The 20,022-nt window shown below is 36.9% G+C and overlaps 1 protein-coding gene across 1 annotated transcript; it reads right to left on the reverse strand.

The window, feature by feature from the left end:
* Nucleotides 1-7,095: 7,095 nt before the first annotated feature.
* Nucleotides 7,096-18,962, reverse strand: LOC120315906 (A disintegrin and metalloproteinase with thrombospondin motifs 19-like; the record flags this gene model as incomplete). The annotated part of the gene is made up of 5 exons (XM_039360936.1): nt 18,894-18,962; nt 16,353-16,583; nt 15,646-15,729; nt 13,912-14,069; nt 7,096-7,139 (listed from the first exon to the last, which is right to left on the reverse strand). Coding segments are annotated over exons 1-5 (586 nt in total), but the record flags the coding sequence as incomplete, so codon positions are not given.
* Nucleotides 18,963-20,022: the final 1,060 nt, after the last annotated feature.

The raw sequence follows: 20,022 nt of genomic DNA on the forward strand, positions 1-20,022 counted from the left end.
GAAATTACATTAACCTCACTCCTAACCTTTGGAGAAAAAAGGCTGAATTTGTGGGGTTTTTTTCCTTTTCACTAGTATATAAGAGTTCTATTAACAACTCCAGGTTGCATTGGCAGGGGCCTAACAGAGGCAGAAGAGATCAAGAAGAACTATACAAGAACAAGCTTAACATCCCAGATAATCACGATGGGGTGGTCACTGACCTTGAGCCAGACATCCTAGAATTTGAAGTGGAATGGGCCTTAGGAAATCTGAGCAACAACAAAGCTAGTGGAGGTGACAGTATTCCAGCTGAGCTATTCAAAATCTTAAAAGACGATGCAGTAAAAGTGCTACACTTAATTTGCCAGCAAATTTGGAAAACTCAACAGTGGCCACAGGATTGGAAAAGGTCAGTTTACATTCCAATTCCAAAGAAAGGCAATACCAAAGAATGTTCAAACTATCGCACCATTGCACTCATTTCACATGCTAGTAAAGTTATGCTTAAAATCCTACAAGCTAGACTCCAGCAGTATGTGGATCGAGAACTACCAGAAGTACAGGCAGGATTTCGAAGAGGCAGAGGAACTAGAGATCAAAGTGCCAACATACGCTGGATCATGGAGAAAGCTAGGGAGTTCCAGAAAAACATCTACTTCTGCTTCATTGACTATGCTAAAGCCTTTGATTGTGTGGATCACAACAAATTGTGGCAAGTTCTTAAAGAGATTGGAGTACCAGACCATCTTATTTGTCTCCTGAGAAACCTATATGTGGGTCAAGAAGCAACAGTGAGAACTGGCCACAGAACCACTGATGGTTCAAAATTGGGAAAGGAGTCCGGCAAGGCTGTATACTGTCACCCTGCTATTTAACTTATATGCAGAGCACATCATGAGAAAGGCAGGGCTAGATGAATCAAATTAAGATTGCCGGGAGAAATATCAACAACTTAAGATATGCAAATGATACCACTCTAATGGCAGAAAGTGAAGAGGAACTAAACAGCTTCTTGATGTGGGTGAAGAAGGAGAGTGCAAAAGTTGGTTTGAATCTCAACATTAAGAAAACCAAAATCATGGCATCTGGCCCTCTCAATTCCTGGCAAATAGATGGGGAAGAAATGGAGGTAGTGACAGATTTTATTTTTCTGGGCCCCAAGATCACCTCAGATGGGGACTGCAGCCAAGAAATTAAAAGACGCTTGCTCTTGGGGAGGAAAGCTATGATAAATCTAGACAGCATACTAAAAAGCAGAGACATCACCCTGCCAACAAAAGTGCATTTAGTCAAGGCCATGTTTTCCCAGTTGCAATGTATGGATGTGAAAGTTGGACCATAAGAAAGGCTGAGCGCAAAAGAACTGAGGCCTTTGAACTATGGTGCTGGAGAAGACTCCTGCAAGTCTCTTGGACTGCAAGGCATTCAAACTGGTCAGCCCTAGAAGAGATCAACCCCAACTGCTCTTTAGAAGGCCAGATCCTGAAGTTGAAACTCAAATACTTTGGCCACCTAATGAGAAGGAAGGACTCACTGGAGAAGGGCCTAATGCTGGGAAAGATTGAGGGCAATAGAAGAATGGGACAATGAGGTGGCTGGATGGAGTCACTGAAGCAGTAGGCGTGAATTTAAATGGACTCCAGAAGGTGGTAGAGGATAAGAAGACCTGGAGGAACGTTGTCTATGGGGTCGCAATGGGTCGGACACGACTTCACAATTAACAACAACAACTCCAGGTTGCATTAGATATGGGTCTTCCCTCTGGTGTTTGGCAACTATTTGTCTTTTAACAAGGGGAGAGTCAGGTTCTCCTCTTACTGGGGAGACAAAGTAGGAGAACAAAAGGGGGAGCTTAGCAAAGTGACCTTCTCCTCTTGACCAGCAGCTGAACAGTCACTTTTTTTGCTTTCTCTTCTTTTTTTCAGCCAGCAACCCAATAAAGGGAGATAAACTACTTTTCCTCGTTCTTTCCCTACTCTGCAGGACATCCATGGCAAGAGAAGGATAGAGAATGGAGCTAATGGGTCACTTCAATTTGTCTCCTCTCGTGGCAGAAGTAAATGGAAGAGAAACTGGGGGGAGTGGGAGAATGAAGCCCTTGACCTCTGGTTTCAGTTTTCCGAGAAACCAGAATTGAGAACTATCAATAGAAGAACCATTTTCCATTCCTTCTCTTTCTGTTTGTCTCCCTCTTTCTTGGCAAAAGAAATAGGAAAAAAGATTGAAGAACCAGGTCTTTTCTCTATCCCAATTTCTCTTGCTGTAAGAGAAGTAGCAGATAATATCTCTCTTAATGGTAGAGTTCTAGTCTGTGACCATAATAAAGATTGATTGATTGATTCAGGTTCCGATTGCATCAAGGGGATTATTTTACAGGATTGAAAAATTGAAAGCAGAAAACCCATGTTTCTTCTGCTGCCATTTACTGGCATGGAAGGAGATATTCCCTACCCTGCTTCTCTCTTCTCTCTACTTTTTGTGAGCAGAGAGCCTCTATTTTTCCTTACAGCCAAAACAAATTAGGAATTGGAAATGCAAGTAGCACTTTTTTTTCCTGGGATACTTTTGGATATAGCACTTTAGTGTCTAGTATTGGATAATAACATTTCAGTGCTGCTGACCAAAAGAGCTATCAAAAAGAAAAGAATGGAGCACCTACTTCAGTGACTAGAATTATAATAAATCATGTACAGATAAAAAAAAATTCTGAGATTTTCAAATGTTACACAAAGCAATAGACATGGGCAAAAAAGCTAAAACTGTAAGTAGTATTTGACTTATAACCATTTGTTTATGGTTATACTGTAAGACTGTTGAGACTGTTCAAAGTTACAATTGCACTGGAAAAAGTGACCTATGACCTCATGCGGATGACCATTGCATAACCCCCATGATCACATGATCAAAATTTGGGCACTTGGCAAATAACATGTATTTACAAGAGTTGCAGTGTACGAGAGTCACATTTGCGACTTTCCTACTGGGCTTCTAACTAGCAAAATCAATGGGGAGAGCTGGATTAGCCTAACAATTGTGTAATTCAATTAACTGCAATGAATGGCTTAACAACCATAACAAAAAAATTAACAACTGCCTTGCTTTGCAATCGAATTTCTAATCTCAATTGTGGTCATAAGTCTATCTGAATTTTATGGTTGTGGCTTTCTGCTTTTTGACAAATTGCATTGATGAAAAACATTCTTTTCAGACAAACAGATATCATCAAACAATTGTCCCATTTAATTTTATTTTACCATTCATTTTCTACATCCCATTAAAATTATATAGCAGTCTAGAATTCCTTTTAGAAGATGAGTTTTCCTTGGAAAGGTGCACTGTCTTTGGAACAAGGTACCCCAAATTTAGAACCACTTTACAAAGACAGCAGAGTGTTTCAAGTGCTACCTTCAGAAAGAAGAGGAAAAGCAGGAAAGTAGGACACATTTGCTGGAGAAGCTGGGTTTGAAAAAGAGACAAAACTGGTGCAGGAAACTGGGAGAGAAAGCAGCTGGGTGAATGAATGCTTGCTGACGCTTGCTGGGGCAGGTCCATTTTTTCAGCACCATTGTAACTTCAAGTGGTCACTAAACAAATTGCCGTAAGTCGAGGACTACCGATATTATAGGTTTTTTTCTTAATTCCACTACTGCAAAGACTGATAATATTCTGTGCCTGTAATAGTTGAGATAATGTAAAAATGTCCTTGATCTTTTAAAGAAATTAACTTTAGAATCTAGATGCAATGAAATCAGTGTTTTATTCATTTTATTTCTTATTAGACAATGTTGTAGTTAAGCATGAAACTTGTATAAAACATTAGCTATTGAGTTCAAATCACTTATTTTTTACGAACTAGTTTCAGGTCTTGTCTTTTGCTATTAATTAGAAAACGAAAACTAGATTGAAAGGAACAGCTGCTCCTGTTTAACCATCTCCCCCCCCCTTTGTGTGTGTGTGTGTATGTGTGTGTGTGTGTGTGTGTGTGTGTGTGAGAGAGAGAGAGAGAGAGAGAGAGAGAGAGAGAGAGAGAGAGAGAGAGAGAGAGAGAGAGAGAGAATGTTCGTTTTTTCCTTTTTCCTCTGGCTTCTTATTAACACAGCTGGAATGGTTCCAAGGTAAAATCCACAGACAGAGTACAATTGATCTTCTGTAATAGTTAAATCTTTACCAGTCAATCTTAGGGATTGTTTAAAAACTTACCTAAAAACTGCAAATTGATACATTTTGCTTTTGAAGCATTACTGCTTGAAAGCAGAAGGTACATTCTAATTTTATAACAATTAAGTTTAAAGAAACTATTGCCATGCCAGAACATGAAAAAAGAGTTAAGTAAGATCCCACACAAAGTTATTCAGAAGTAAATTCCAATAAGTGCAATTAAAATCAAATAAGTACACATAAATTGCTAATTCCATGTTGAATCCTATTTTCAAAAATAAATACAGTTGATAGTTGCATCCAATTAAACTTTTAAAAGCACAAATATACAGAACAATAAGATAGACAAGTTTATGAATTCATAACTGTTTTTCTTTTTTATATATTCTTTTTCACATGATCAATACAGTACTTCAAAGCATGACTTGGGGAAAATTAAGTTTGACTTGCAGCTCTCTTTCTGAAAAGAACTAATATTCATTTTCTTTCCTTATACCAAATGTTTTCCATTAGGGAAAAAAGAAGGGAGGATAAAATCATTTTACATATCTGTTGCTTTAAAAGGTATAAATACTATGTATTATATGCTGAAATTTTGTTCTCCTGTGGGGTTGCCTAAAAAAAATCCAATATTTCATTTGCCTCTTAGAATACTCCTGTACATTTTATATTTGGAAATAATTCTTGCTGTGTAATGAAGTTTATTCCTACATAATGCTTATGTGGTTAAACCTTAAATACAGTAAACCTTACAGTAAATATTTCAGTTTTTGTTTGTTATGCTCTTCTTCAGAAGTTCTCAGATTTTCTCAGTTCAGTGTCCTTATTGTCTCAGTAATTTTTTCATGGTGCCCCTAGTTCATGTGATGTTCACCTGATGTCAAAAACTGCTGTATTTCTCTCAAAAAAGTTAAATATCCTGTGACACACCTGTGAGTATTCTGTAGGGCCCCAAAGGCTCCATGGTAATCAGCTTGGGAATCATGGCTCTAATTTATAATTCATTATGATTTTGTTTATTGTTTGATACACTCAAACACCCACACATACAATGCTGTTTGGCCTTATAAGGAATCCCTAAGATAATTCACAATTAGTAGGTGCCCATTATTGAGACAGATATAATTCCCCACATATACTTACATGCAATATTGTCACATAAAAAGGTTCCCCAAAATAATCAAAGAAATTAAGTTTTGATTACACTTAAAGATTATTAAAGAAAATTACAATATAACAGAAAAATCCATAAATAATATTAAAATGGAAACAGGAATAAAATGAACATTACCCCTAAAATTAAATTAATTATATGCCAGCACTCCAGTTCATTAGTTGTCAATAGTTTGATCTTCTTTATATTTAATTGTTGTCTAATACTTGCTAAACCAAAACAAATTCAACTTTCATTAAGTTTTTCATTAGAAATAATGTAATGATGTAGACCATAATTCTTGGATGTATAGAAACCAGCAGCATGCAGTGTTGGGCAATTGCCAGTTAGGCCAGTGGGAAGGGACAAGTGAGGAATTAGCTTGGAGTTGTTGCAGAGCATAAGCATAATCTCTCAAAGTTCTTTGGCAAACCTGTATGGGAATGCAGCAAGGCAGGCTGCATGACTGGAACTGCTGGAAGTAGGGTCACTGGCTGTTGGCACTGTTGCCTTCAAGTTCCTCATCTCTGCCTTCTGTTGATGTTGTAGCAAGGCTTCCGTTATCTTCTGGGGCAACCCAGCAGCTACCTGTGGGTCAATAGCCATCCCGCTGTATTTTCTTTTACCCAGGGGTGTGAGAAATGAGTTTAATAAAATTAATGTCAGACTCAAGCAATGAGAACCATTTATGAATAGCCTCAGGTTGTAACTTTATCATTTATCACCTATGTTACAAGAATCTCATCAGTTTACTTGCTTTCCCCTGGGAATTACTAGATAAAGTTTGACAGATTTCAGAAGAGGTCATGCTTAAGGTATTTATAGCTGTGCAACAACTCCAAGCTAGGCCTTCATTTGACTCCTCCCTCCAGCCTAGTTGCAATTTCCCAACATGCAGGTACTATATCACAAGAAAAAGAAAGCACTTTAACGTAATTACATCTTTAACAAATTAAATTCATACGCTACCCTGTTCTTTTTAAAACACTTGCTGTAGAACACTTACAGTAAGTATTATACATATTATCAAGTAAGAAAAACTGTCATAAATATTAATGAATGCAATATAAACCATGATTATTAATATTTGATGAGTTTATTAGTGGAATGCATAACATTGCCTTTAAAAAGGCCTCTGGTCAAAAGGTCAAAAAGAAAAGAAAAAAAATCCTTTACAATGTCTGAAATTTGTTGAATGTTTGTTGACTAAGCCTCAATATACTGTATATGATCACATTAATATACTAGATGTATTTACTTGGGCAATCCAGTGAGGTAAATGACGATAGATTTTACTGACTGTCAAAAATCAATTTCAAAACTCTTCTCAAAAAACTATTTGCTGGGAGAAGCAGAAACAATTTTACTTCTAGAGAAATATGGTTCACAATGACAGCTATACCAATTTTCAAATATAGCGAATATATTTTAAGTCTTCTGTAACTGTAAATTCATAAAATATATGCTTTTTACAATGATGTTTCCCATAAGAAGGCTTTTTTTATTATTATTATTTCAATGACTATATCTAGTGCTTGCTGACCAGGACCAACTGCCCTGCTGGAAAGCCAAACATTTCACATATGTTTGACTTTCCAGCAGGGTAGTTGGTCCTGGTCAGCAAGCACTAGATATATCTTTTTAAAGATACCTTTTTCAATTCAAGCATTGAAGCAGTTTGTGTTTTTAAACATGTCATTAAATCACACATATTCAAAACAATATTATCCATTTCTTTACCCCACTATATGTCCAAGTCTTAAAATGACACTTTTGAAGAGGTATTTTTAAATTTCACTTACCCACAGTATCACAAGGCTCATCTTTATGCACACAGAAATCCTTCCTAAAATTGGGGTGAAAAAAAGACAAACCCTTAATTTTTTTTTGTGTCAGATCATTTATTATTGTTTAACTAATTTGTGCACTTTTAAATGATTTTTAAAATAGCAAATATCTAAGCAAAGAGCATTTTCAAGATAATCATGATATTAACAACATAAACTTTTACTTAGGATTACATAAAAAACAATTTGCAATCTATAATAATAATAATAATAATAATAATAATAATAATAATAATAATAATAATAGTAATGAAGTTGGAAGGGACCTAATAATGAAGTTGGAAGGGACCTTGGAGGTCATCGAGTCCAACCCCCTGCTCAGGCAGGAAACCCTACACCATTTCGGACAAATGGCTGTCCAGTCTCTTCTTTAAAGCTTCCAGTGTTGGAGCATTCACCACTTCTGGAGGCAGGTTGTTCCACTGGTTAATTGTTCTAACTGTCAGGAAGTTTCTCCTTAGTTCTAGGTTGCTTCTCTCCTTGATTAGTTTTTATCCGTTGCTTCTTGTCCTGCCTTCAGGCACTTTGGAGAATAGCTTCACTCCCTCTTCTTTGTGGCAACCCCTGAGATATTGGAACACTGCTATCATGTCCCCCCTCGTCCTTCTCTTCGTTAAACTAGACATACTCAATTCCAGCAACCGTTCCTTATATGTTTTAGCCTCCAGTCCCCTAATCATCTTTGTACTCTCTTCTCTGTACTCTTTCTAGAGTCTCAGCATCTTTTTTACATTGTAGTGAGCAAAACTGGATGCTGTATTCCAAGTGTGGCCTTACCAAGGCATTGTAAAGTGGTATTAATACTTCACGTGATCTTGATTCTATCCCTCTGTTAATGCAGCCCAGCAGTGTGTTGGCTTTTTTGGCAGCTACAGCACACTGCTGGCTCATATCTAAGTGATCATCCACCAGGACTCCAAGATCCCTCTCACAGTTACTACTATTGAGCAAGGTACCCCCTATACTATACCTGTACATTTAGTTTTTCTTGCCTAAATGTAGAACCTTACTTTTTTCACCACTGAATTTCATTTTGTTAGATAGCACCCAGTGTTCAAGTCTGTCCAGGTATTTAGTGTCAGATTTGTTACTTTCTCTCATCTTTGGAAATCCATTGTTTTTAAAAACTCTTCTTTCCATATACTTTATAATATAGAACTGGCCATGTTGTTTGTTTTTAATGTTTCAAATGCAATTATTTAATTTAGATGAGTAAACAACATATGTAATTAAAAATCAAAGCCAAATAAAAGTATACAGTAGATGCAAAAAAATTCCCAACAACTGTAACAATTAATATACAGTAAAATTTATAGCATCTTAAAATGATAATAAAAGTCTGGATTGTAAGCACTTCACTGATACAATTGCTTTAATTTACTCAGTGAGTGAGATGGACAATTTCTAAATGTGATATAAAAATAAATAAATTTATTTTGAGCCAGCAGTGTGCGGCAGCTGCCAAAAAGGCCAACACAGTACTAGGCTGCATTAACAGAGGGATAGAATCAAGATCACGCGAAGTATTAATACCACTCTTCAATGCCTTGGTAAGGCCACACTTGGAATACTGCATCCAGTTTTGGTCACCACGATGTAAAAAAGATGTTGAGACTCTAGAAAGAGTACAGAGAAGAGCAACAAAGATGATAGGGGACTGGAGGCTAAAACATATAAGGAACGGTTGCTAGAATTGGGTATGTCTAGTTTAACGAAGAGAAGGACAAGGGGGGACATGATAGCAATATTCCAATATCTCAGGGGCTGCCATAAAGAAGAGGGAATCAAGCTATTTTCCAAAGCACCTGAAGGCAGGACAAGAAGCAATGGGTGGAAACTAATCAAGGAGAGAAGCAACCTAGAACTAAGGAGAAACTTCCTGACAGTGAGAACAATTAAGCAGTGGAACAGCCTGCCTCCAGAAGCAGTAAATGCTCCAACACTGGAAGTTTTTAAGAAGAGACTGGACAGCCATTTGTCCGAAATAGTGTAGGGTTTCCTGCCCGAGCAGGGGGTTGGACTAGATGACCTCCAAGGTCCCTTCCAACTTTACTATTATTATTATTATATAACAGTTTTTCACCAATAGAGTTAAAGGATTGCAATCCTACAATACAATACAATATACAATACTCTATATAAATATAAGCATTTGTTTTTATATTAAGATGGCGGCGCCTTGATTGGTTGGGGCAGCATTGGCTCTCGAAAGAGAAAGGTTTTCGGAGGGATATAAGGGATATAGGCCACATGATCGGGAAGGTTTTAATGTGTTTGAGCAACGTGGTGTGACTAAGCTAACATACCACCAACAACCTTTGCTAGTATGGCGAGGTTTTAGCTGTTTCGAAACTGCTGATGAAATCTTTAAGCAAAGATTGTCGTTTGCACTGTTTGAAATTGTTCTGCCAAAAGCAAGGTCTGACTGCTGGCACAGCAACGGTTTCTATTGCAGATCAGGGCTGTTTTCAAAGGAGGCAGAGGAGGAGAGGTCCCGGGGCTTATGGAGCAAAGGACCTGGATGATGCTGTTGGCAGGCCCAGAGGAAGGGAGAGAGGCTTTTGGAGGAGTTGGAGGTGGTGGCAGCATGCTTCAGGGGCAAAAAGGAGTGAGGACCCTTTAAGGAAAAGGTGGAAGAGTCAGGATCAGAAAAAGAAAAGGAGGATAGGTTGTCGTACAAGAATGCAAGCTAATTTGAGGGCTAATCCACATGGAGCTCCGTTTCCATCTGTCCTGTTTGCCAACGTTCGCTCTCTAGAGACTAAAATGGACATTCTGAAACTTGAGCTGGCCATGAATAAGGAGTGTATATTGGAGGTGGTGACCCTTTGAGACCTGTATGCAACGAAATTTCATTTTGATGTATGCCGATTGGTGTATATTTAAAGTGACAATAAAGTTGTTGTTGTTGTTGTTGTTGTTGTTAGTGCATAGGCTAATAGCAATAGCAATACTGTACATTTAGGTATGCTACTCTTAATCTTAGGCTACAATAATTATCTGAGAAAACCTGTCTTTTAGGCTTTGTAACCAAAAAGTGTGCCTCTAATTACTGTAGGTTCAAACTTCATTGAGCACTTCTCCATTCTTGTGGATGCACTGATTTGGGTTTTGCTATGTGTTGTTGCCATTTCCTTGTGAATCTCTGTTGAAACCCTCTGCAATATTGCTTTTTTTTTTTTTTGCTTTTTCTCAAAATAGAGCAGAAATATAACAATGAGGAAAGATAAAAGGTAAAAATTTCCCCTGTCCAGTCATATCTGACTTAAGAGGTGTGCTCATCTTTGTTTACTAGCCGAGGGAACCAGCGTTGTTTGAAGATGTTTCTGTGATTGTGTGGGCAGCATGACTATATGCCAAGGTGCAATGGACGCTATTACTTTCCCACCTAAGTGGCACCTATTTTTCTATTTTGCACTTGCATGCTTTCTAACTGCTAGGTTAGCAAGAGCTAAAACTGCCAACCTAATAATAATAATAATAATAATAATAATAATGCTGTAAGGTACCTTGGATGTCTTCTAGTTTAAGACAATGTAGTTCACTTCACAGCATCTGAAGGGATTTCAGCCTAAGGGTACTTCTACTATCCAATATTCTGAACAACCTTCATGCTGTCGCAGTAAAGCCAACATGATGTACAGAGTAATTCAATAACGGGGTGCAAGAATTGGAAGCAAGACATTCTCCTCCCCTTTTTCTCATTATTATGAGGGGCAGTGGCTTAACAGTTTAAGACACTGGGCTTGTCAACTAGAAGGTTGCCTCAATGGAACTGCATCTACATGGAAGGAAGTGTGTAGTGGGGTGCCCCAGGGCTCTGTTCTGGGCCCAGTGCTCTTCAATGTCTTCATCAATGATCTGGATGAGGGGATAGATGGGGAACTCATCAAATCTGCAGACAACACCAAGCTGGCAGGAATAGCCAGCACTCCAGAAAATAGGCTTTGGATACAGAAGGATCTTGATAGACTTAAACATTGGGCGTTATCTAACAAAATGAAATTCAGTGATGAAAAAAGTAAGGTTCTCCATTCAGGCAAGAAAAACCAAATGCACAGGTATAGTATAGGTGGTATCTTGCTCAATAGTAGCCATTGTGAGAGGGATCTCGGAGTCCTAGTGGACAATCACGTAAATATGAGCCAGCAGTGTGCTGCAGCTGCCAAAATAGCCAACACAGTGCTAAGCTGCATTAGCAGAGGGACAGAATCAAGATCACGTGAAGTGTTAATACCACTTTACAATGCCTTGGTAAGGCCACACTTGGAATATTGCATCCAGTTTTGGTCACCACGATATAAAAAAGATGTTGAGACTCTAGAAAGAGTACAGAGAAGAGCAACAAAGATGATTAGGGGACTGGAGGCTAAAACATATAAGGAACAGTTGCTGGAATTGGGTATGTCTAATTTAATTAAGAGAAGGACGAGGGGGGACATGATAGCAGTGTTCCAATATCTCAGGGGTTGCCACAAAGAAGAGGGAGTCAAGCTATTCTCCAAAGCACCAAGGCAGAACAAGAAGCAAAGGATGGAAACTAATCAAAGAGAGAAGCAATCTAGAACTAAGGAGAAATTTCCTGACAGTTAGAACAATTAACCAGTGGAACAACCTGCCTCCAGAAGTTGTGAATGCTCCAACACTGGAAGCTTTTAAATAGACACTGGACAACCATTTGTCTGAAATGGTATAGGGTTTCCTGGCTGATTGTCTTAAATTTCTAACTTCTGAGCCAGTTCTTTCTGATCCTGTCAGTTTAACATAAAAAAGGTAAAAAAAAAAAAAGCCTTTCAATTATACTTGCATATTATTGTACTCCATTGTATAAATTATATAACTAACATGTGGAATAATCTCATATATGGAATCTGAAAGCACTGATATGATACAATACTGTTCAAATCTTTTATACTATCAGAGAAGCTGGTCTCTTTTGCAAGTGGTTTATCAAGCTTACGAAAGATTTATTCAAGGGGAATATAGTAAACCTTTTAAGAGATTTATGATAGATTTCTAAAGCTTAACTAATGGTAGAAAAATATTTCAGGCAAGAATGGGCAACTACACTGAGTCATTACCATAAATTATACCTTGTTCATAAAGATTTAAACTTATTAAATATAGCATTTCAAGAGGTCCTTCAGGCAATGCAAAAATTGAATATTCAGCTCCTTAAGATAAAACCTATAATTATATAAGAATCTCTTCAAAGAAACAAATAAAAAGGCAGACAGATACATAAAAATATATAAAAAGGGAATGGGGGTATACATAACCTATGACAAGATAATACAGCATAAGAAAATTGCAAAAGAAAACTTTCCAATGAATTTCAATTGAACTGAACTCAGTTATTAAGGTTAAATTCTATTTTTATAACAATATTTTTAATATTTATTTACTCATTTATTTGTTATATTTATAGCCTGCTCCAATTAACAAGGATTCTGGGCAGACCATAAGTCATTAAATAACAAATTTACAATTTAAAATTTAAAACAATAATTATGCTTTAAAATAATACTTTTAAATCAATCTCTGTTATTCTTAGTCTTAAACATTCCAGTATCATCTGTCCTACTAATTTAAAATCAGGCCAGGTATAATGCTTTAATCAAAATTTTAAAAACTTGCACGGGTAAATACATTTAAACTTAACTAGTAAAAGCTTCAGATCTATGAGACCTAGAGCCAGTTAAATTATTTATAAAACTGTACTTATGATCATCCAGGCATCATGCATATTTTTATTATCATTTGTCACACAGTCAGCTAGATGTTCAGATTGGATTTGGCATTTTTGTCTACCTATCGTGTCCTCAAGGGCTTGAGATAAGCATATGTTGTTTGAGGGTGTTAAAGATATTGTTTCAGGATGAAAGCTGCCTTTTCCAATTGACTGATGGCGATTTTGTCAATGCAGTTGGTGTTCAAGCGGTCCTCCTGATGCTTTGGGATTGCACCCAAGAGACCTATACTATTGGTACTATCTTTGCTTTCTTTTCCCACAAACATCTACTTCTGTTTGCAGGTCTTTATATGTAGTGGTTTTCTCCTGTTCTTTCCCTTCTATTCTGCTGTCTCCACGTACTGCCATATCTATTATGCAGATTTTTTTTTTTAATGTCTTGAGTTAGCTGCCAAGACTCTAGAATTTTATGGAACTCTCTCTCCCTTGAGGTGGATTCACCCCCAGGTTAATATTCTGTAAGCAAGCCAAGGTTATAGTTTTCAGAAAGCCTTTGGACCTCAGTGGTCCTGACTGAGACTGTTCATCCCTCCATAATTAATTTTGGAGTTTATTATTACATATTTCTATTTTCTGTCTTGCTGTATGATACCTAGAGTCCTCCAGACAGGAGCAGGTTATAAGCATTGTCAATGAATGAATGAGCAAATAATTAAATAATATAAATAGAAAATAGGTAAATAAGAAAGTACTGCAAAGTACAAAAAGTACACCAAACTAAGATATTCAGAATTCTCATCTGGAATCAGTTAATCAGAGAGAAAAAGGGTGCCTCCTCAGGAAAAGTAAATGAAAACAGTGACTAACAGACAAATCAGATGTAATGAAATTTCCTCTCCAAAATGATTTTCACCAAATCCATGCAGTGAAAATATAGGAGGAGAGGGGGGGGGGGGAAATTATCCTTCCGTAATCTATTGACAGAAGCAATTTTATCTGCAGAAAGAGCTCATTGGAACAGAGTGCATAAAATCTTGGCATGAGCTTCAGAATCACTAATATACAAGAGGAAAATGTACCTGGTGATTAATACAGCTGCATCCACTGGTGACACATTTTCACTCCAGCTTGTTGACATTTCTAAATGTATGTCATTTTTCTTACCAAATTCTTCATGTTGCCATTTGCAAAAGCTCTCTAGCATTTTTTCACCATGATGTCCAATATACATCTCTGCCTGAAAATTTTAATAGTTTAAGATAATATCCCTTAAATGAAGATATTTTTTGCAACAAAACTTCCAAAAAGGTTTAGAACAAAGTTCCATAAAGAATATTGCTGCATTACATTTACAACAATACTATTTTCCTCTGTAGTCTTTTACTACATAGTAAAAGATGTTTGGGAGTTCTGAGAATTCTCAGAATCCTGGTAGAAAATTCCAAGAGTCAGAAGACCCAAGATTGAAGAATATTGATATAAGGTTAGGTAAATATAAATCCTACATGTCTAAATTTTCTATTGTTGAAATATTTTGATTTGCTGAGCATATCTTGATCAACAGAATCAAGCTATTTAGAAGACTGTTTAACCTTAATTTTAGTTGAGCACCATAACCAGTATATCAAATTGGCTTTTATATTATTATATTTTATATAATTTCAAACAACTTTAAAGATTTAAGTGCATTTATTCAAAGTTCAAAAGAATGTTATTTGTGTTTGTTTCGGCAGACAGGCAAGTAATAATATCATCCTAATTATGAGGATGCTCAATCTAAATGAAAGTGTCATTTCATAATAGAATGTTCAAATACATTTAAAATGGAATAGTACTTCCATTTAGTAATATAAAAATAAAATACAACAGTTGAACATATTTAAGCATTAGATTGTTCTAACTGGGGCATTTTGAATGATTGAAAAGGTCGAAAGTTCACAATCAAGCCTCTTTTTCTGCATTTACTTTGTTCAATCTAGCTGCAATAAATCTTTTCAGAACTTTCACTCAAATGATTTCTAATTTTTCCTCCTAGCAACAAGTAACAGGGTCACAATCCAGCTTCACCTGAAAAGATGGCCTGCAAAGCCTCAAGATAAAGCTTTAAGAAAGGAGCATCATTCCTTCTTTTCTCCTTATGCAAAAAACCTTTTCCGCCTACATCCACCTCTACCATGTCTACATGGTCAAGCAGGGGAATTAATCTTAGACTTCACCCTATCTTGTACAAAGTTTCCCTAGAGAGAAAATAAAAAGGAAGCCTCCCAAGAATAAAAAAGCCCACATCTCTGAAGGGAAATGTTAAAACATATATATACAAAAATATATTGACAACAGGAATGGAATTCACCTTTCTCAAATCACACTTTGGAACTGCAAGTAAATCATAACAGTCTAACCCTGCAGGGTGCCAAAAAAGAATGGACTGTTTCAGCTAAATTGGATGGTTTTTGTACAGCTGTTATTGATATATTATTTCATCAATGAGAAAAAGCTAACTCAAAATGAGAATTGACTGGTTTAAATTATTGTATATGAAAGATGGGTCAAACAGTGATGTAAAGGTTACTGTTCAACATCGATACTGTATCAGGTACTAGGAAATGCATCCGTGCTCTGAAATTTCCCCCTTTTTGACCCTCTCTCAAATTGCTTAAAGACAAAGCAGTGTTTTTATTTTTTAGGAAAGGTCAGCAATCTATGGTTTTCCCTTCAACTTCACTTTTATTTAGGCCATTGACAATTGCAGGTTTTTGCATCAATATTTGCCTTTTTTACTGTACATGGAAGAGATAAATGCAGTACTTTCTCACCGGAGTCTCATGAAGCAGAACAAGCTTAGTCACCCGAAGATTCATTTGAACTCCAAGGCTCTTGTGCTGGAAAAGATTAAATACCTAAAAACAAAAAAAATATAGTCATAGAAAAATTAGTAATAGGACAAATCACGGATTATTTGAGGCATCTTCTCAAAATGCTGTGGAATACTGAGTTGTTTTCAATGTTTTCCCAAATAATTGCAATATGACAATCTATTCAGGATGTAGAAGATTCTACACAAAACATGTATGTTTATGTTTGCAATATGTTCTTCATATATTCAGTTGGCTGGCAGTGAGACATTAGCATCATCTACACCTTCAGTTCAGTTTTCGTTGCTTTCATTATATTCTTATCAAACAATACATAGAATTTTATATTTGCAATAGTAGAACAAGATACTAGATTCATTTTTTTCTCAATATACAGGGCACTAATAATGAGTCTGGATAGTAGGAGAAAAAAAAACTGGCTATTTTTTAATGCTGTATAAATTCCAAGCTAATAGTGGATCTTATGAGGTAATTTTGTGCTGGATCTTGAAAGGCGGCAATATCTTAGTGTCAGTGTAAAAGTACTAGCTATGATTCCTTTTCTTTTCCAATCCCACTAGCTCATTACCAGGCTATATTCTCTATTTTATGTAAGTTATATTTAACTTTAATGTATCCTTTTGCTGAAAAGATTTATAGTTTCTTACCATATTTAAAATAGTTAAAATAAATCTCCTAGCAGCATCTGCTCCATGATAGGAAACCATTGCTGGATCTGCAATCACTACAGTCTCCACATTATATTCTTGAGGTAATTTATAGGAATATCTCTTTCCTCGTCCATTCTCTCTGCCTTTTTGACCCTTGACTCTTCTTTTCTCTGCAATAGAAACAACAGAAGTAGTAGCTGGAATAGTGGTGTAAAATTCAAGGAGGGCCTGATTTATAATTATATTTAAGCATGGAACATTATATTATTTTAAATTATTATAGCTTAGCACCAATTTTTCTCAAAGTGTTTTAAAAAAAGAACAACCTTGAATTCCATACGAAAAGTGCAGTATAGAGTCAATTACTACTTTATTATTTATTTATAACTCTTCTAGATTTTGGATCAAAAGTTTTCCCAAGTTTTGCTGGTAATGTCCCAAAGGTACTTTTTCAAGAGGCAACTTGGACTTTCTTGTTTTTCTTTGAAGATGTTTCACTTCTCATAGAAGCTTCTTCAGCTGACCTGGATGCCTGAGAATTTTTATAGACATTTTGTTGGTAATGGTAGGAATGAAGTTTCAGCCTTTTGCATTCAAACATAAGATGTGTCACTGATCTAAACTCAGTCTGTACATTAAGCCTGCTATACTTAAAAATGTAATCTTTTGTGTTACTGGCAGGCCAATTCACTTTAATTAATTTGCTTTTAAAAGAAAAGCCTCATAGAAGCCATCAGCTAGTGATAGGCAAGCAGCTGCCTGCCTTTCTGGAAGAGTTAAAGGGGCTAGAAACAAACCTATCCATTCTCCAGCTTACAGAGAAAGAAAGAATTATTGGATCAGAGGGTGGACAGAAATATGAAGAAGCCTACCAGAAATATGATGGAAGAATTTGTTACAAAGAACCAAGGTTTTTTTTGGGGGGGGGGAAGCTTTCGAATAGATTTCAGAGTCTCTCCTTTGAGGACAGTTCATCTCTGGATGAAGAGCCACTGCTATAAGCCTGAGGGACAAGGAAGAAAGTCTTCAAAAGAAAGAATTCCTGCTTCTGCCCTGAAAAAGAGGCAGTAATAAGTGGCAATATGGGGTAATCCTCAACTAACAACAGTTCATTTAGTGACCATTCAAAGTTACAACGGCGCTGAAAAAAAATGACTTATGGCCTTTTTTCACAGTTATCGACCTTTGCAGCAGCATCTGATCAAAATTCAGATACTTGGCAACTGGTTCATACTTATGACTACTGTTGTATCTCAAAGTCATGTGATCGCCTTTTGCAGCCTTCTGACAAGCAAAGTCAATGGGGAAGCCAGATTCATTTAACAACCAGGTTACTAATTTATCAACTGCACTGATTCCCTTAACAACTGCCGCAAGAAAATGGGCCAAAACTCAGTAAATGTCTTGCTTAACAAATTTTGGGCTCAGTTGTGATCGTAAGTTGAGGTAATCATAAGACTTCCTACTGACAAAGACCGAAGGAGCAATCTGTCACTTTGATATTGATCAATTGTATCACTGGGAAGAAATGGCATAGCCATTCATAATCTTGGATACTGAAAGCATACTGATAGTACTTGATAAGAGGTTGAAGGAACTGAGAGTACAGGTGATGCGGTCTTTATTTCTTCCTGTCAAAGAATGCAGTTGAAAAGACTATTGGAATCAAACATCTGGAAATTCAGATGGTGCCCACAAGAATGTTTGGATTAATTGATCATCCAATTCAGATTTATAATTTATAAGCACTATGTATATATTATATGGTCAATATTGTATTTACTGTAAGAAAGATTAGACTTCACCCAAGTAATTTACAATAAAAATGGCAAAGATCATCTAAATTTAGCTGAGAATCTGTTCAATATTCACTGGATGGAGGAAGACAGTCTTAATTTCTTGCTATTCTTCATCCAGATAAATATAATATTATGTGCTTTTACTTTCTAAACATGATGAAAATAGTTAATGCAATTTCAGTTTCCCAAAATGTATTGGCATAGCACCTGTAAACTAAATTGTACTGAAGAAAACAATGGTTCTCATGTATGCTTTAGAAAATGTCTTAAAACTGGTTGAAGATTATGAATGTAACAATATGACATACTTGGAAGTAAACTAGTTTGGGATGGCTGATCTATATAGAATAGCTTAGTGATGGCGAACCTTTTAGAGACCAAGTGCCCAATCTGCAACCCAAAAATCATTTATGTATCATCAGGTGCAGGGTAGGCTTCGCCCATTGCGTAGGTGTGGCCAATTGGCTGCGCATGGCCCATTGGATAGGTGTGGCTGTGGTGGTAACGGCAGACTGGGTGGGACTAAAAAGTTCAATCAATCAATTCCAATTTAGTAAGATCTTTTTTTCCCCGTAAGAAGTTGAAATAGATTGATTGATTGAACCATTTTCTTTTGGGCACACGGTGGCGAAAGCCTCAAGCGAAAAGGTTTTATAAAACCCAGCTGAAGGCGTACGACTGGGGCAATGGTACACATTCCCAAAGAGAGGGCTCTGCGTGCCACCTATGGCACGCATACCATAGCTTTGCCAACATGGACATAGGGTTCGGGTTGGGTCACCATAAACTCAAATAGCAAAATGGACATGGGCAACAAACTTTGAGTGCTTGGATATGGTTAGGAAGGCACTGACTTTTCTAGCCTGCCCTATCTATGTTTCCTGTTAAAATACATGGGGAAATCCCATTGGAGGAAAATTCCACTTAGGGTTAGGGTTAGGTCACCATGAACTCATAGAGCAAAATGGAGATCGCCAACAAATTTGGAGTGCTTCGGTATGATTAGGAAGGCACTGACTTTTCTAGCCTGCCCTATCTATGTTTCCCGGTAAAATACATGGAAAAATCCCATTGGAGGAAAATTCCACTTAGGGTTAGGGTGAGGTCAACATGAAGTCACAGAGCAAAACGGATATCACCAACAAACTCAGAGTGCTTGGGTCTGGATAGGAGAGCACTGAACTTTCTAGCCTGCCCTATCAATGTTTCCTGGTAAAATGTATGGGAAAATCTCATTGGAGGAAAATTCAACTTAGGGTTAGGGTTAGCTCACCATGAACTCATAGAGCTAAAAGGACATCACCAACAAATTTTGAGAGCTTGGGTATGGTTAGGAAGGCACTGACTTTACTAGCATGCCCTATCTATATTTCCTGGTAAAATGCATGGGAAAATCCCATTGGAGGAACATTACACTTAGGGTTAGGGTTAGGTCAATGAGAAGTCGGAGAGCAAAATGGATATCGTCAACAAGTTTGGAGTGCTTGGGTATGGTTAGGAAGGCACTGACTTTTCTAGCATGACCTTTCGATGTTTCCTGGTAAAATGCATGGGAAAATCCCATTGGAGGAAAATTCCACTTAGGGTTAGGATTAGGTCACCATGAACTCAACAGCAAAATGGAAATCGCCAACAAATTTTGAGTGCTTGGGTATGATTAGGAAGGCACTGACTTTTCTAGCCTGCCCTATCTATGTTTCCTGGTAAAATACATGGGAAAATCCCATTGGAGGAAAATTCCACTTAGGATTAGGATTAGGTCACCATGAACTCAACAGCAAAATGGAAATCGCCAACAAATTTTGAGTGCTTCGGTATGATTAGGAAGGCACTGACTTTTCTAGCCTGCCCTATCTATGTTTCCTGGT

The sequence above is a fragment of the Crotalus tigris genome, unplaced genomic scaffold (assembly GCF_016545835.1).
Source record: "Crotalus tigris isolate CLP2741 ecotype Arizona unplaced genomic scaffold, ASM1654583v1 scf7180000019187.57899, whole genome shotgun sequence".
NCBI classification, from domain to species: domain Eukaryota; kingdom Metazoa; phylum Chordata; class Lepidosauria; order Squamata; family Viperidae; genus Crotalus; species Crotalus tigris.